Raw genomic sequence first — 17878 nt, 5'->3', positions numbered from 1 at the left:
AACATGTGACTGGGTTCAGTGATGGTTCAAACTTTGCAGTTACTTACTTTACTAGTGGCCTTTATTGATACCTTATAGCACAAGTAATGGTGGTTTTTAGATTGATTGCCAGACGAACGGCAGACAGCGCGTGCCAGTCAGTTCGATGAATTCGACGACTTAAAGGTGAAAGAAAATCGCCCATTTGGCGCCGGACGCTATGGAGGCTATTATTGGTTGACAAAGGTTTCTGGATAAGGTCTATTTTGGGGGTGGGGTTTGTAAGGGTTTGTTTCCCACGGGGGGTTTCTCAATAGAATTATCCCCTACAAATTCGATCGAGTTTCACCCAGATCAGCGCACGAGCCCACAGCCAGCCATTTAGTAGTTTTCCAGTGCGGACAATGCGTGCATGCAGTGTACGCACTATATCTTTCCTCGTGCACAACCTCGGCAGCACCGACTTCTAATTATGGAACTCCGCGAGGCATAAATATGGAAGCAATATTACGTAGTTTATATTTATCTATATTTACTACCGGAATTGCAAAATTTGACCATCTCACCGGCGGCGGAGTGTACATGCCATGGTGCCAGTGACCACACATCCTCAATCTCCCACCTGGGTTGCCCTATTAATAAGCCTTATTATACTTGGTAGTTACGTGTCTCGCCAACTATAATTAGGCTTGGTTTCATCAAATCCCTACACCAGCGTTAAATAGTGCCCCAGCTCCTCAAAATACCTTCAAAAAAACTATGTACACCTCACTATGGTGGGCGCGCGCGCGCATAGGCTATATTCGGTAAGCATCCCGCCCCGCCTTAATTGCGTCATATTCCTATTTTAATTCGGCACGCTCGGCAACGCCTACTACACTTCCTAATTCGAACCAAGGGGCCCTTCTCACGCTTCCTAGCTCTCCTCATCACTGTGCTCATCGTCCCTGCCGTTCCCTGCCTCCATCGTGCCCCCATTGTTCCGCCTTTGTCGTCGTCGTCAACCTCCTTCGTTCCTGCCGTTTCCCACCTCCCTCGTGCCTTCTCAACCTCCTTCGTACCTTCGTCGTCGTCGTCCTTCGTACCTGCCGTTTCCCAACTCCCTCGTGCTTTCGTCGTTGCCCTCCTTTGTGCCTTCATCGTTGTCGTCCTTCGTACCTGCCATTTCCCAACTCCCTCGTGCTTTCGTCGTTGCCCTCCTTTGTGCCTTCGTCGTTGCCCTCCTTCGTATCTGCTGTTTCCCGCCTCCCTCGTGCTTTCGTTGTCGCCCTCCTTTGTGCCTTTGTCGTTGCCCTCCTTCGTACCTGCCGTTTCCTGCCTCCCTCGTACTTTCGTCGTCGCCCTCCTTTGTAGCTTTGTTGTTCTCCTTTGTCCCTTTGTAGTTTGTCGCACCTCATTGCACTGGGTTATGTCATATTCTACTTGCACTGTGATATTGTAGATCAAACTAAGATGTCATTGCACTTTTATAAAAACAAACTAAGTCTATCACGAGCGATTCCATCAAGAAATGAGTTATAGCGCAGGAATAATGAAACTAGGGACATTGCTCAAAGGGGACAGGATGGCTGAGTCTGGGATATTGTTATGGTACTGGGGTGCTGCTCGAAGGGGAAAGGATGATTGAGTCTGGGGGAATTGACATTACTGGGTGCTCGGCAGTACACCCACTCGTGTTAGAGTTCGAGTTGGCGTTTGGAGTGGTGTTGACATCCTCCGAACCATCTGGTGTCTGTCCAGCTGTACACCTAGTCGTATTAGAGTTCGAGTTGGCGTTCGGAGTGGTGCTGACATCCTTTGAACCATCTGGTGTCTGTCCAGCAGTACACCCAGTTGTATTAGAGTTCGAGTTGGCGTTCGGAGTGGTGCTGACATCCTCCGAACCGTCTGGTGTCCGTCCAGCAGTACACCCGGTCGTATTAGAGTTCGAGTTGGCGTTCGGAGTGGTGTTGACATCCTCCGAACCGTCTGGTGTCCATCCATGACTCTGGGTATCTTCGTCGTCACTGGACTCAATGGTCTCCGCACTCTTGTGCTTCTTGCTACATCTGGGGTCAGCTATTGCATGTCGTACTCGCTTCTTACCCTTGTCGGACCGTGTCCTGCGGTGGGACTCAATAATGTCACCACTGTCAATTTTTTCATTGCGCTCGCGACGGAGTTGCTCGAGTTCCTCGTCATTCAACACTTCCCACCTCGTATCGCCCGACTTCCAACAGTCTAAAAGAGTATGGAGGTCCGGAAGCGCGTTGGTCACACTGCTGAGGTTTGTGAATGGGATATGCTCCGGCCATCCTTTGATGGTGACCTGATAGCGGTTGACCACGTTACGAAAGTAGTCTGCCCACTGCATCCTGGCATTGCTTTCTCCGGTCACCTTCCCTATGAATAAAATGAATTCTGTGCTGTCAAAAGATGGGAAAGACTTACTCAATTTCTGGGTGATGATTGCTCGAATGTCTCCGCGAACCTTAGAGACCTCTTTTTGATGGTTGCTTGCGGCACCTAGTACAAATAGAAATTAACTTGAGAATGTAATAACAACGGAAAAACTGTACCTTGTATCCCTTGGATAGCGAAACCTTCCATCTTGCTGAGGAAGTCCTGAGTATCGATGCCGATGACAGAGTCCATAAAGTGATTGACACCCGGCGTTGTGAAGGTGATTGCACGGAGAGGTAGATCAGTAGTACCGCGCGTCATATACAACATGACCTCGGCGCCAGTGCGAGAATTTAAACTATTGAGCTAGTAACGAGACACTTAGTAACATTGTATTGCAATTCGAGGGTGCGTACCTCGTTTTCTACCGCCTTCAGGGTTTGAGTGATGTCGTTGATCTTCGACTTCGTTGAGACACGTAACCCAGAGACCTTGGTCTCCTTCTGGTCGGCGAATTCCTGGAGCAACTCTTGTTGTTCTTCCTGTGTGAGAGCGTGGTATTCATCCTTGTGGTCGCGGACCAGTGACTGGAGTGCTTCCTTTCCGTGGCCATTGCCTGTTAATTCAACATTGAGTCATGAAAATGCATATGATACAAATCAACAGACTTACAGTTCTCTTTCTTCGCTTCCTGAGATTTCTTCCAGCAAAATGCGTTCCAAACGCTGGGCTTTGAATGCTTCGAACGGAGTGATCCCCGACCCATGTATAAATCGTGCTGTACACGACGGAAGCTCTTGCGATGGGTAGCAGCAATGGTTGTTGTAACATCGTCAATTTGGCCCCATGCAAGATCAAGCGCATCCTTGAATTGACGCGACTTCTCGGTTCGCTGAAACTTGAGTGCCGCGCGAGCTTCTTTGCTGAGGGTGACCTTAGGACGACTACGAGGTGGTGCTTGAATGCGCTTCGCAGCATAGAAGGACTGGGAGACCATCACCCACAGAAGGATGGCAAAAATCAGCAAAGGGCCTTTGTAGTTGAATACGAATATTTTATACACACCAATGCATTTATTTTTTCTAACCCACGGTAAAAAAACAGGACACATGGCTTATAACTAAGACTCAAAAGGGGAAAGTGATCTACAGCCAAAATAATAAGATGCCGAAAAAGTATAGGCCGCATAAGAAAATCAATATACCAATAAGCTTCAAAATGGACATGAGGACAGATGACGGCTGCTATGGACATTCAATTGAGTTAGTATGACAGCAGCAGCCAAAATAATATCACTGACCTTTACAACATCAGGGCTACGTGGCATGCCCTGAAGGTCAGCCAGGAGCGCCCTAGACAGAATGGAAGCATGTTCGTACGAGAGATCCCATTTTGGAGACCTGAACACTGCCTCCCATCGGCTGCTACGCACAGTTTGAACTAGAACACGGAGCTTAGGTAAAACTTCATCCCCCAACTTAATCCAATCCAGAGCGGCGTCAGTATTCGGTCCAATACTAATGAGTGGCGGTCCACATGCAGTATCCTGCTCCAGTCTTGGTACCGAAAAAATCGGGCCATCATTAGTTACCTTGCCGGGTGTGAAAATTTCCGCGTGCCTGCGTCGGCGAACTCGTGTGTGTTGGGTGGTCAGCTGTGGCGAAATGTTCTCGCCAATACCTTCGCTCATTTCTGCACCCCCGCGGATAGCTGCAGAAGGAGCATCGTGCACCGCAGTTGCTTTCAATTCTTGCGTGAAGGTATGGGCCGGTTGAGCAGAACATTGTATATGCGCTCCAGTAGCAACCACTGGGCCAGGTAGATACTGTGGGCCCTTGACATTGATATGAGCCGCAGAAACTGTTGAATTTGAGTCAGTTGTGTGAACAGTGAAGCCGAAAATGATCTACTACTTACAGCATGGTGGCGGTTGGATGTTTTCGATGACACAACGTTGATTGAACCGCTCGAGGTGTGGCATTGCAAACTCCTGGGCAAATACCTGCACCCAGACGGCAAGGTCTCCGCCAATTCGCTCGGGAGTTTCTTGTAGTTCGCGGGGCGTAATGTAGAGGTCGACAGGGAGGTTTTCGGGTGAAGAGACTGCTTCAGACCCAGCGCATCGAATGAGGACAGAAATTCCGCCATCAAGGCGATCTTGCATACTCAGCTGGGAAACAAGTGAGACATAAATAAGATGCGGACACTGACTTGAATGACTCACGGCGTCGAAGACGTCTTGCAGTGATGCCTCCAGAAGCTCCTCGTGGGTAAGGGATTTTTCACTGGTTCGTTTAGCAGTGCTGCTAAAGGCAAAGTACGACGGGTGAAGGCCACCAGGCAGTCTAGCCTGATAGTGTGTCCCGTCAATGTGAACGTCGTGTCTCAGTAAAGCCCTGGCGGCCGCTTGACGTTCGTTATTGCTGAATCCTTGAGCGAACATTGAGTTGTGTAGATTGGCAAGACTGGGGATGGCGAATTTTTTAGTGGCTGATTCCGTGGTTTGACTTGAGGGCTGAACGGAGGTGATAGACGCAGTGGCTCTGAGGCTAGAGATTGGAGTGACCATTATGGAACCGGTGATGTAGTCTGTAGTTGTGAAGCAAGGTTAAAAGCACAGATAAGCGCCAAAACGTAAAATGTAATACTCACTTTTGCAGGCCATGCAATTCTGGAATGAGTTCCAGAAGCACAGATCAAGCATGAAATAGCAGTGGTCGTAAACCATGAAGAAAATGAAAGGCTGGCGACTTCAAGTTGCTGCTATAGAATTCAGCTGAATACATGTGTTCAGCAGAATATTGCGTTGTCCGTGATTTGACACTCAATACAGCACGTGAGCTCACTTTGCAAGATCGGATATCACACAACTACATAGTACAAAATAGTATACAATGCATATTCATACAGGAATGACAAAGGACTATGCTATGAACGGCATGACACTTCAGATAGCCGCATAATCCTCCGAGTCAGGCAAAGAGTCTCCCTAACATTCAAGAAAGCCTACCAGGGGTCGCCAAACTAGCCTATCTGAATATCATCGTGATGAGGTCACCACAGGAGAAAGCTTGAGATTGCCAACTAACCTATCCAAACATCATCGGCATTCAAGTTGGTCCACCTATCCGAACATCATCGGCATTCAAGTTGGATCAAGGTGAGATCGCCAACTCACCTATCCAAACATCATCGACATTCAAGTTGGATCAAGGAATCGCGACGAGGTCACCATGCAGAAAGCTCGGGGTCGCCAACTAACCTATCCGAACATCATAGGTATTCAAGTTGTTCAATTCTTTCTTATATCACCCACACAATCACTTATACAATCGTCTACCTACTCTTTCTTATATCACCGATCAAACCAGAAAACTTCTCATATATGTAGTCCTATGCGGTACATGAAAAAAAACAATTACAAAGCAGAGATGGTGTCAGTCGTTTATTGAGTACAAAAAATCAGCCATGTCTTCGGTGACCACTTCGTGCTCTTCACGGTCAAGGGCTTCAATATCATGGAATTCCGATGCAGAAGAATCAGGATTCTCTGCTTGTGCTGTGGCGAGAATTAATGCGATATAGGTAGTTAAAGATCCACACTCACCGGAACTAGCACCGTTGGTATTGACTGGTCTGCTGAACGCAGGATTCGCAAGGCGAGTTCCAATGCCACTAATACCAGAGAATCCAAATAGTCTCTCAATCTGATCTAACCGATATGTGTGCACAGCGTTGATAGCCGCCTGTGAGCGCCACTGGCGTTTCAACTCGGCAGCAAGCAAAGGGTTAGCTACAAGAAGTTCGTCGATAACGGCAGACGTGTCAATGGTTTCATCGTGGATAGCAGTTCGGAGCCGGCGAATTTCAATATTGAGTCGAATAATTTCTTCGCGAGCTCGGCAGAGCTTGAAGTACTTTGTAGTCGCCTCACGGTGAGCTGGCCTTGCCCAATCCTTGTCTTGGATGTCAGTACGAGAGTCACGCAGAAGGTCAAACTCGCCAAGGAAACTGTATTCGGCAATGTCTTTCCATGCGATCGTTTGTCTCGGTGGGATGAGGGAAGCAGCCTGGATATTGTAGTGATTGATCGCGTTGCGAATAGTGTCCGAGCGCCGCTGTAAAGCTTTACTAATCTGTTGACGTAGTTTGTATCCTAAACAATTTGTAAACGAATCAGTCATAGTACAAGCGCTTACTAGTAGTGGAAATCTCAAACCTGTGCCCGATAACGAGAGCTTTGAGAGTTCAAACAATCTCATGACGACCAAACGTTCGAGTTCATCCAATGCAGTACGATACTTGCCGAGTGTCGCTTCCTCCTTGAAACGTTTGTATTCGTCACCGCCAATCAACCATCTCTCATCGACAGATAAGAGTGTTTCGCAATGAGCAACAAGCCCCTCGGCATGCTGTAATTTGGCGTATGAAGAATTAACTCGGATGCGAGCTTGCTTCAGGGCGTCATGCATCTGTTCCAAGCTGCCAATATGTACTCCATTAAGAGCGTTATTGCCAGATTCACGGGCGAGATCCCATTCAGCTCTATTAAAATTCATATCAGGGGATGGGTGGTAGTTAGTAGTCGATGGCACGATACCTTCTTTCAGCGAGTTCATCTAGTACTTCAACGTAACGTATAGAGAGTCGATCTCGTGGAGCTGGCTGCTTCAGACCATCCAGATATATGCATTCCTGATCAAAGAATCCAGGGAAGTCGTTGTCGCTAAGGCGTAGCTCGGCCTTGATAGTTTCTAGCTCGGCTGTCAGCAACCGAACAGATTTCAACGCTTCGCGATAATGAGTCCACAAATAATTACCTGACACTGCGGCATCAGTATTACAATTACAGCTTGATTTTTTGACTTACTAAGTGCAGCATACTTATCGGCATCCCAAAAAGCGAAATGTTCCTCGATGGCTTGGTGGCGATGAAAACGGTTAGCATGCCTTGTGCTACGCGCAAGCTCGTTAGATGCAGAGAAGATATGCTCACAACCCTCGCCCTCAGTATGGCCAGTTCCAGAGATATACATTGGGTGCCAGTCAAGCTGACACCTTCGATTGTGCGCATGGCCATGGAAGGCGCCAACCATCATCCGAAAGCCGAGATCGTGTGCACGAGGGCCCAACGTACTATTAGCTAACGTCTTCGAGAATGCGCAACCAATATCGTACGCGCAACCTCCATTTTTTCCATATACCGTAAGGAGTTTGTCGATGATCGCTATCGGATATTTCGCACTGCCAGAATACATTAGTAATATAAAAATTAGATCAAAATGCGGTCTTACAGTTCTCCGCTTCGGATCATATCACACGCGAGAAGCACAAAGCGATGGCGGCATGAAGCGATAAAAATACCTGACTCTTGGAATACGGCAAACATCTTCTTACGTGAGTCTGGGCCAGCGTTTCTCCATCAATTGACGCATGTGAATGCTCCCGGATGATCCGGGTCTGTAGGCTCATCCTCCCAGTCGTCATCATTCCTCAAGTCTGTCTAAAAGATAATGTTAGAACATAGTTGTATACATAGTAAACACTTACTTGTCGGGATTTGACTTCATTCTCAAACTTGTCAACAGCGTCAGCATGAATCCAATAATCCGAACGAGCTGTGCGAGAATCAGATCGGGCGGTGGTACCATAGATGGACGAGTCCCATCGCTTCAGGCTATTGTTACCGTCAATTGATACCAGCCATTCAAAATCGAGGGCAGGTTCATCGTCGAGCTTGTAAAAGCATGCAGGGCATGTGTTTAACATACGCCAGTTGACGGTATCCCGTTTGAGCGCCTGACGCAGACGCTGGTTGATGCGATGGAGGATTTCTAGAAAAATGTCATAGGCTGCCGAGAATTGCATTTTTAAGTATGGCCGATATGGAATCTACAAACTCAACGTAAATAAACGAACCTCAATGTGAGGAATGTACGTACATCGTGAAGGTAACATAAAGTCTTGCATTGTGATTGGATACTGAACCGGGGACACGTTCGGTGCGACTGACGGTAGGCAGCGAGTGTACGAAGCGAGATGGCAACAGAAGGATACATCGGGGCACACCCGATGTACCCATAGTAGATGAGGGTTTCATTCGGGTATTGATGAGACGGTAATGGTCGTAGATGCGAGCGCCTTCGTGCTGCAAAGAAAAAATAAGTACAAGATATCAAGGAACGTTTCAGACTTACTGAATGTATCAATGAGTTCAATCTCATTAATTGAGAATGAAGCATCGACACCTGACAGGACCTGATCTGAAATATCAGGCATACCGTCCCCGGAATCTCGACTGCGATAGTTTAAGTAGGCGTCAACGAGACGATCTATCTGAAGGCCCCAATGAGCGGTTTGAGTGTCGATGCGTTCTCCCCGAATTCGTGGATCAATGTGATGACTACAATGGGTGTTAATATTTGAAGAGTTGTACACAGTGGTGAATACGTACTATCCAGTTAGATCCGCCAGTTGATGAGCAAGGTCTTCAAATGCCTCATGCTCCCCACCTGCGTGACTGAGGTCAAAGGCCTCTTCACCTGGAGGCACTGTATGGGTGAACACCTCCACGTCCATTCCAAAATCTGCCATCATATTTTCGACGCGGCTTTGGTCCTCTGATGACATTTCTAATACAACAATAAGCGTTAATGATAAAAAAAGAAAATAGTACATACCTTGTATAGCAGCCTGGCGGCTGGAATCTGCCTCTGCCATACGCTGGCTTTGTTTGCCAGCTGCCAGGACTTTGGAATAGCGATGACCCCCTCTAAAACCATGGGAAATGATGGATTTCGAGAGCCCTTTGACCCTCCCGACACCTGAGGCACGAGGCATTACTGGGTTGGGGCGACGAAGGCACGAGGGAGGCGGGAAACGGCAGATACGAAGGAGGGCAACGACGAAAGCACGAGGGAGTTGGGAAACGGCAGGTACGGACGACGACGACGACGAAGGTACGAAGGAGGTTGAGAAGGCACAAGGGAGGTGGGAAACGGCAGGAACGAAGGAGGTTGACGATGACGACGACAAAGGCGGAACAATGGGGGCACGATGGAGGCAGGGAACGGCAGGGACGATGAGCACAGTGATGAGGAGAGCTAGGAAGCGTGAGAAGGGCCCCTTGGTTCGAATTAGGAAGTGTAGTAGGCGTTGCCGAGCGTGCCGAATTAAAATAGGAATATGACGCAATTAAGGCGGGGCGGGATGCTTACCGAATATAGCCTATGCGCGCGCGCGCCCACCATAGTGAGGTGTACATAGTTTTTTTGAAGGTATTTTGAGGAGCTGGGGCACTATTTAACGCTGGTGTAGGGATTTGATGAAACCAAGCCTAATTATAGTTGGCGAGACACGTAACTGCCAAGTATAATAAGGCTTATTAATAGGGCAACCCAGGTGCAATCTCCGGTGAGCCTGTGATGTGTTTTGTCACTCTCTACCATTGAAATTTTGCAACTCTGGCCCAGCGATAGCATGTACGGAAGTCATCGTCACCAACCTGAGACATGAGCATCAGTACTTGGCACTAGTAGGGGCCCTGTGCTCCCTTTTGTCGAGAGTAGGACGCTCAGGTGACTCCGGGGATAGATTTGGATTAGATGACATGCGCAGATTGATGCAGAATCCAGATAATGCTTTGTTTCTGACTGTTGGTCCGTGCTCACTTGGGCGAACTGCTGACTAAGCCCTCTGAACCGATCGCACGCACTTGGGGCAATCTTGTCCGATTCCTAGTGCAACGTTTATGTTACCCACATAAAATTATATACCAATATCCCGATGGCAAAGGTTTCCAGGCTCATGACATTTACATTCCTCATCAGGTGCTGTATCGCCTGGTCATGGTCGCGTCAATCTCCGGATCCCTCTGCTAAGCATGATACTCAAGGTTTTTCATCTCAGATGCACGGTAGTTTTTGTGTCTCTTGTATTATTGTATATATAACGCTCTATTCACTAGCTGAGCTATCCCATGAAGAGATTGACCTGATTTCCAAACACACTGGCATCGGTGATCGCGATCTTTTGCATTCAATGGGGGACAGGAATCTTATGATTTGCAGGTGCATTCGATGGATATATGCGTAAAAATGATTGCTTTCAAGACGCCGCAAGGCATGCACAAAGTCGTTGCGAGGTATCTCACATGAGCGAGGATGAGCGCATACAAGGTTTCTCGTCCTCATGTGCACGATTTGAGACCTTCCTTATATTTTTAGTCGCTATCAGGCTCACCCTCTGCGAACTTGCTACAGCCCGCCACCATACACCACCTCTCGAGTGTTCTCCATTTAATAACAATGTCGGATCACACATTCCACATCATGCAGTAGGTGATTGTGTCGAGTACGTCACTGTTGACATCCTTTAGGCGAACGCTCATCGATACATAGTGCACTCTCTCGGAGCGCTCAATTTTGGTCTAGCTACTCTGGGTATCTGCGAGAAATCCGTGAGGCTGGGTCATTTCTTGGCTGTTCTGCTAATAGTTGGGATCAGCCCAGCTGTGCTTCGCGTTTCGTCGATGGATGGAAATCGGTGCGTTCCAGCATAGATGGTAGCTGTCGATCTCACGTTTCACCCCTTAGACACTGCAAAGGATATCTATAGAAACATAACGATGGAGAAACTTGCTCTGATTCGATTTTTTCTCGAACAGCAAAGGGAATTCACAGCTGCACACCAGAATTGGGAGCGATCATCTACAGTTAATGAAATTCCCCAATAAGCACGATTGACCAGCTGATTCCTTCTCACAGGACCTGCGCGATCTTATCAGCATGTTGAAATCGACTAGCGGTAATATACGCGACGTCGCAGATGTGACATCTACTTCCATAATTCAAAATGCGCAATCAGTAGGCGACCTTCTGATCTCTCAGATACAGCCATTGAAGAAGCCCTTACAGCTGTTCACAAAGATGGAAACTACCCTGTCACTTATCAACCAGCGCAGTTTCGATGATCATATTCATTCATTGGACAAGGTACTAACCTATCTACGGCTTATCGATGAAAGCTGACATTCCCAGGTTGATCAGAGGATCGATGACCTGACATTAAGCGTATTGTTCTCATTCTCTGGGCCTTCAAATCGTTCCTGAAGGAATATGCAGCATTCAAAATCCTTGTCGTCGCTACTATCACTCGTCGAATCGCGTTTAACCGCTGAAATTGAAGCAATCGCATCATTGATATCAGAGCAGAGCCTTGAATCTCGGGCAGTCGCGGTGCGGTCGTCTGAATACTTTCCTCAACATTCTTCTAATTGAACCCCAGGATCAAGTTCAGCAAAAATGGTCCGCGCTTGACGCGACTTTCTTTGCTATGCAAAACGTGACTGGTTTTTTGTTTCATTTTGATCGCAGGTTGACATCATCTGCAATCTAGTCCTTTTACGACCTGCAGAGTATGATCACAGGGCTTGCATTCTCTTTGGAGACCTCCCTTTCCCAAGCAATGCATATACAAGAGATCCAGCGAGAGGTTGCAGAGTCTGTTTCACTTCTTGACAACAGGATTTCCCAGCTCACGGAAGTGACTCACCGTGAACTTGAAACAATCAATCAGACGGCCCTTGCCCTCATTGACACCTTTCAGCGCAAGTCAAAACACGAAGCTTGGCTAATTAACCTGCAGTGGCTTCTACGTTTTGTCGAACCCAGTTTGTGTTGCTATTAATTGTGCTCTTTTTTCTGACATATTACGTTAGCGTCGTTGCTCGGCCTCAAGACTTTTCAAGCTGTAACCAGTCTCTTGGTATTCCTCTGGCGTCTTCTGGAAGTGGCACTGTCACTTCTCATGGTAACCCGAGGCTTGACACTGTTGTTTTTATTTTTCTGATGTGACTACCGCAGACTAGTGTCGCAGTTTCCAGCATCAGAAGTCAACTGTCACTCAAGTTCTGTGGTTCAAAACAGGTGCAACCGCAAGAAAGTTCATGGCGTCTCGACTCTCACCTGGAGACAAATGTGTCACCTTTCTCGAATGTTAGGCGTCTGCAACGGAATGACTGTCTGGACCCACGGATCATTCGGCGACTTACTGGACCTCGCATATCTCGCATACCCGATAGGATCTGTCGTCGACCCGACCCTTATTAAACATTGTTACAATTCTCTCTTACCACTTTATGTTTCTGTATTCTCTTTGCGTTAATTCAGAAAGCACAATGGTTTTCCATACATTCCTAAGGCCTTGACAGGAAACCTCCATCAAGGGTGTGAACTTTCGTGGATGCTCGTTGATGTCGCCCAATCAATTCAATTTTATGTTTGTTATGTTAAGCTATTCTTATTTTGCTCGGCAGTAGTCCCAACGAGTCATGCTGGTCGTTCGCGTGATACGCCCGATCGGCGAAGCCGAAGTCTGCCAATGATTCTGATAAGCGCATGAAAAATAAATATAATTATTTATCGTACCCCTCTGCCCCAATAGTATTTGTCATTGATAATCCGGAACGTTAACCGGGTCTATCCTGCTTCCAGCGTCTAACTCCTACCAACTTTCAGCCTTTGTCGTATGTTGTGAGCTGTCATGCTTGCGCACGGTGTCCCTAGGGAGTCCCATATATTTCCACCATCCAGACACCATACTGGCCATATTGGCCCACATGACAACACAATGGACACCTATGCATCCAAACATCAAAGACTTCTACAGTCCTGCGGACAAGAACAGCCCTCAATTACATCAATCATCAATGTCTCTGGTCGTGATAGAGGATCCAAATTATATGTAGCGCCAAAAGGTAACAAGGTATATTTTCTGGCATATTCACTGCATTGTACACCACTCACTAGATTCAGGACTCTTGTGGACAACCTCAGGTCAACCCGTCTAGCTATCGTACAGCTATGGCCTATTCTAAAAATGCTCAACCACACCCTCCTGTGATTCCGCCTCGATTTCAGAAACTGTATGCAGCACCGTGAGTCAGGCTGTTACCCCTCTTCGAAAGTGCCTTTATTTGTGTGCCATAGGACGGGTAAGCCAAATCCAAGCCTTGACTATTCAACTTCTCCCAAGCAGCCATGTATTCCTGTATCTTCCACATGCGGACGAATACCCCTCACCAATTCTTCCATTGTTGACTCGCGATTGTCGTCTCAGCAGAAGTCACAGTCACCTGCACCTGTGAGTCCACATTACACGTGCCTATGAGCCGCAGTTTTTCATGGGCGTTAGATTTTTGATATAAAGGCTGCGCTGTTTGCCGAGGGTATTCACATTGGCATCCAATCGAGTGCTTCACATCCGCAACCTCCCACTGAACCTCATCTCCGCATTGATCAGGTACGATTCAAGTATTCCTTTGTATGAACGAACTAATCAATCCTTATTAAGCATACATCACAAACACTACCAACTCCCACAGAACCAATGTCTCATCATGACACCCAACCCCTGGGAGTCAAACTGGGTAGCCATATGCAAACACTGAATACACCATCCGAACCGCCCAAGCGACCCCCAGGTTTGCAGTCGCCTGCTGGTCGAGGTGTCGCATTACCCATGCCGTCAATTAACATCAGCCTTCCTCCACCTTCCAAGGCAAAGGTAGTGGTCAATCTCCTTGGGTTGACCGGACAGTTGATTTAGTCAATGATATTGCAGAAATGGGCTCGTAAAGAACGGTCATCTGGACCTGAGTGCTCGGTTGCAGAACTTGAAGCTGTAACAATCAAACCAGAAACCCCCGAACCTTCAATTTCGTCAAGTAGCGTCAAGCTACCATCCGTTCGGGGGAGATCACGATCGTCGAGCCCGAAACCTTCAATCGGAGAATTGACTGCTCTAACATCATCAAATTTGGCTGCGGTGAGCAGGAGTTTATCTCTAGTTCTGACAGTCATATTGATCTGCTCGGCTAGCAGGATACGAGAGATTCATCAACTTCGGGAAAGGATGAGATGTGCTTGGGCTGGCTTTCTGGTGTCTGTACCCGCAGGTGGTGCTCCCGTGCTCATGAACGAATACCGAGTAATCTCACTTGCCACCGTTGGCTTCGTGGGGAGTGTAGTCGGTCGCCGTGTCTTTTCATGCACGAGCATCAGGCAAGTCCGACACCACTATGATTTGAGCGTGATGATGACCTACGGCTCAGAGTTCCGATAGTTCCGTCAAGAATCAACCACCTGTTCGAAACGGCGATCCTCGAGATATGGTGCAAGTTGCCGATGGTCCCGTTAAAGATCAACCTCCTATTCGAAACGGCATCACTCGAGACATCGTACAAGTTCCGGACCGTCCTGTTAAATATCAACCACCTGTTCGAACCGACAACACTCGAGACGACGTGCAAGTTCCTGTTGGTCCTGTTCAAGATCAACTACCTGTTCGAAATGGCAACACTTGTACCCAAGCTCCTGACCATCCCGTTAACGAACAACTATCTAATCGAAACAGCAAAACTCGAAAGGGCGTTCAAGTTCCTGAAGGTTCTGTTAAAAGTCAAGCACCTGCTCGAAACGGTGGCGCTCGAGGCACAATAGATCAAGGTATTTTATCCGCTTACCTTAGCATGGCTAGCCGAGTGTAGCAAACTCATCCCAATACCCCCAGACTCAACTCGACCTCCATCTTCTGACACGACCAGCAATGCTCAGTGTTCCATGACACAAGTCCCACCCTCGGGAACAAAATCCCGTGGGTCAGAGCGACAGTCTCAGGCGGCTTCGACCAATACCACACCAGAAAACACAGGACACAATATATCCAGCAACGTATGTGCATTCTTCCTCTGTCTCATTTCTGGCGCTCATCCTGTGAAGCCCGATGGTCACCAACTGAAGCAAGTTTGTCGTAACTGGTTGCGCGGTCGCTGCCAGCGTCGAGCATGCCTTTATCTGCACGAACGTCCTAACGATGTGAGTGCTTTGAGTTTGGTAATATGCATCACTCCCTAACATATGGTATCAGAACACATCGGGCACTCAACTATCTGTCCGAAACGGCGATCCTCAAGATGTCGTGCAAGTTGCCGACGGTCCCGTTAAAGATCAGCCTCCTGTTCGAAATGGCAACGTTCGAGACAGCGTGCAAGTTCCTGACCGTCTTGTTAAATATAAACCGCCTGTTCAAACCGGCAACACTCGAGACAGCGTGCAAGTTCCCACTGGTGCCGTTAAAGATCAACTACCTGTTCGAAATAATAACCCTTGTACGGAAGTTCCCGACGGTCCCGTTAACGACCAACGAAACGGTAAAACTGGAAAGGGCGGTAAAGTTCCTGAAGGTTCTGTTAAAAGTCAAGCACCTGTTCGAAACGGCAACACTCGAGGCACAATAGATCAAGGTATTTTATCTGCTTACCTTAGCATGACTAGCCGAATGCAGCAAACTCATCCCGATACCCCCAGACTCACCTCCATCTTCTGACATGTCCAGCAGTGCTCAGTGCTCCATGACACAAGTCCTACCCTCGGGAACAAAATCCCGTGGATCAGAACGATATTTTCAGGCGGCTTCGACTAATACCACACTAGAAAACACGGGTCACAAGACATCCAGCAACGTATGTACATTCCTCCTCTGTCTCATTTCTGGCGCTCATCCTGTGAAGCCCAACGGTCACCAACCGAAGCAAGTTTGTCATGACTGGTTGCACGGTCGCTGCCAGCGTCTCGTATGCCGTTATCTGCACGAAGATCTCAACGATGTGAGTATCCAAGTTTGGTAATACACATCACTTCCTAACATATACTACTAGAACGTATCGCAAACGAATGCTTCATCACCAGTTCGGAATACTTGTGCCGATGGCGCACCAGCGTCTGGCAACTCCCCATCACGACACCTACCGCCCAACCTGCCACCCCCTACCATACGTCGCAATGAGGATCTTGTCATGCCCGTGACAATCGCAGATCATATCACAGTGAAACTTCGTAGTGGTTTCGATGTCCAGGACGTGACTACTGGATTTGAAACACGTTGGGTACACCTTGGAGACGTGTCACCGGACGTCAAGGAATCCCAACTCCGTTCCCTTTTGAAAGCATATCAAGTCGACGAATTATGTATTCCGGATGGAAAGGATGTCAAGCGGTTGACCGTCAAAGTGCAGTTTTCAACCGCAGCGCAAGCTATGGAGGCTTCGGTCGCCCTTCATGGACGCCAAATCCAGGGGAGGAGACTCACTGCGAAGCTGACTTTGAACACTACCGCATGCCGTACCACAGTGCTCAAAGACACCGCTGTCCGTATCACCTGGAGTGCGCCCCAGCGCGTTGGGTACGCAGGGTATGCAACCCTTAATGAGGCCAAGGCTGCGATTGCAGCCGCCACTGGATTGGTGATGAGGGACAACGTTCTCACAGCCGCCTTGTACGAAGGATTACCCGCAGTTGGTGTTTACAACGTCATGTTTTCTCATCTTCCTCCCGATGCAGAGAGAAAGGATTTGGAGCAGTTCGGCAACGCAGAGTCTATCTTACTCGAACGCCCCAATTACGAGTCCCTCGAGAACGCTCGCCATGCAGTACTTCGGATATTGCAGCCATGCGGCAATCTGTCCAATTTCGATCTGGTTCTTCCTATCTGGAACGGTACTGTTCTCGTTTGGGCAACCTTTGAGACCCACGCAGATGCCAGCAATGCCAGGGATCATCTTGATGGCCAACGTCCTCGTGCAATTGGAGGAAAAACTTACATATCCGCTCGGCACGTGCAGTCACTCAACTTCTCATTGCCGTTGAGCAAGTTTAAGATGCTGGAAGAACATATTGCTCGCCTTCGGTGGACGTGGCGGACAAGGTTCAACCATGACGTAACTCTTGTTGACCGCCTGACATCGCCTGATGGGCCTGTTCATATCAGGATATCGGCCGAAAACGTGAGCAATCTTGGGATTGCCAAAGCAGAATTTGAACAACTTCAAAATGGTGAAGTTGTAACTCTCCAGAGGAAACCCATATGGGACAGATTCTTTTCTGAACCATCCGGCCACTCATTCCTTCGTGAGCTAGAGAGCCGATACACTGGAATTGGATTACGAACTCGGATGGGCAAGATCTTACTTTTGGGCCCAATTGAACAGCGTCAGCTTGCTCGAAAAGATATTATGACGCGGTTCCAAGAATTACAGGCGCGAAAATGGTGGCGCATTCCTCTATCAGGCAGGGTAGTTGGTCCATTTATAGGCACAGACCTTGTGACCCTCCAGAAAACCCTTGGTCCTGAGAACTGCTACGTCCATTACATCTCGAATCAGCGCAATCTGGTCGTTCGAGGTAACGAGCAGGCTTACCGTATCGCCTGTGAAGCGGTGGAAAAGGTACAAAGCCGCTATGCATATAGTTCCACGCCATCCCCCGAATCTGTCTGTCCTGTTTGCTTCACTGAAGCATCGGTCCCAGCCATTCTCACCTGCGGACATATTTGGTGCACGTCTTGCCTCGAGAGTTACCTTGTGTCCGCAGTTGAAAACAAGACATTCCCTCTCACCTGCCTCGGCGCTGACGCCTCGTGTACGGAACGCATCTCTACCGCCCTCGCCAAAAAGATCCTT

General features: G+C 48.1%; 4 protein-coding genes across 4 annotated transcripts; all 4 read right to left on the bottom strand.

The window, feature by feature from the left end:
• Positions 1-1921: 1921 nt before the first annotated feature.
• On the bottom strand, positions 1922-3328 carry F5891DRAFT_914865 (uncharacterized protein; the record flags this gene model as incomplete). The annotated part of the gene is made up of 5 exons (XM_041373690.1): positions 1922-2361; positions 2410-2484; positions 2538-2727; positions 2778-2977; positions 3034-3328. Coding segments are annotated over 5 exons (1200 nt in total), but the record flags the coding sequence as incomplete, so codon positions are not given.
• A 1047-nt stretch (positions 3329-4375) lies between these two features.
• Positions 4376-4846, bottom strand: F5891DRAFT_913865 (uncharacterized protein; the record flags this gene model as incomplete). The annotated part of the gene is made up of 2 exons (XM_041373672.1): positions 4376-4531; positions 4586-4846. Coding segments are annotated over 2 exons (417 nt in total), but the record flags the coding sequence as incomplete, so codon positions are not given.
• A 952-nt stretch (positions 4847-5798) lies between these two features.
• F5891DRAFT_1132750 (uncharacterized protein) lies at positions 5799-8420 on the bottom strand (the record flags this gene model as incomplete). Its single annotated transcript, XM_041364746.1, has 9 exons — positions 5799-5920; positions 5969-6517; positions 6581-6843; positions 6962-7181; positions 7232-7605; positions 7656-7750; positions 7793-7864; positions 7912-8253; positions 8304-8420. The coding sequence occupies 9 exons, from the start codon at positions 8418-8420 to the stop codon at positions 5799-5801; spliced, it is 2154 nt and encodes a 717-aa protein (XP_041216438.1).
• Positions 8421-8441: 21 nt separating this feature from the next.
• Positions 8442-8958, bottom strand: F5891DRAFT_909401 (uncharacterized protein; the record flags this gene model as incomplete). Its single annotated transcript, XM_041373598.1, has 3 exons — positions 8442-8509; positions 8559-8764; positions 8816-8958. Coding segments are annotated over 3 exons (417 nt in total), but the record flags the coding sequence as incomplete, so codon positions are not given.
• Between the last annotated feature and the right edge of the window lie 8920 nt (positions 8959-17878).

Source organism: Suillus fuscotomentosus, assembly GCF_016647785.1.
Source record: "Suillus fuscotomentosus strain FC203 chromosome Unknown F5891scaffold_308, whole genome shotgun sequence".
NCBI lineage: Eukaryota > Fungi > Basidiomycota > Agaricomycetes > Boletales > Suillaceae > Suillus > Suillus fuscotomentosus.
Note: the sequence above shows the minus strand (reverse complement) of the source record. Positions and strands in the feature narration are given on the sequence as shown.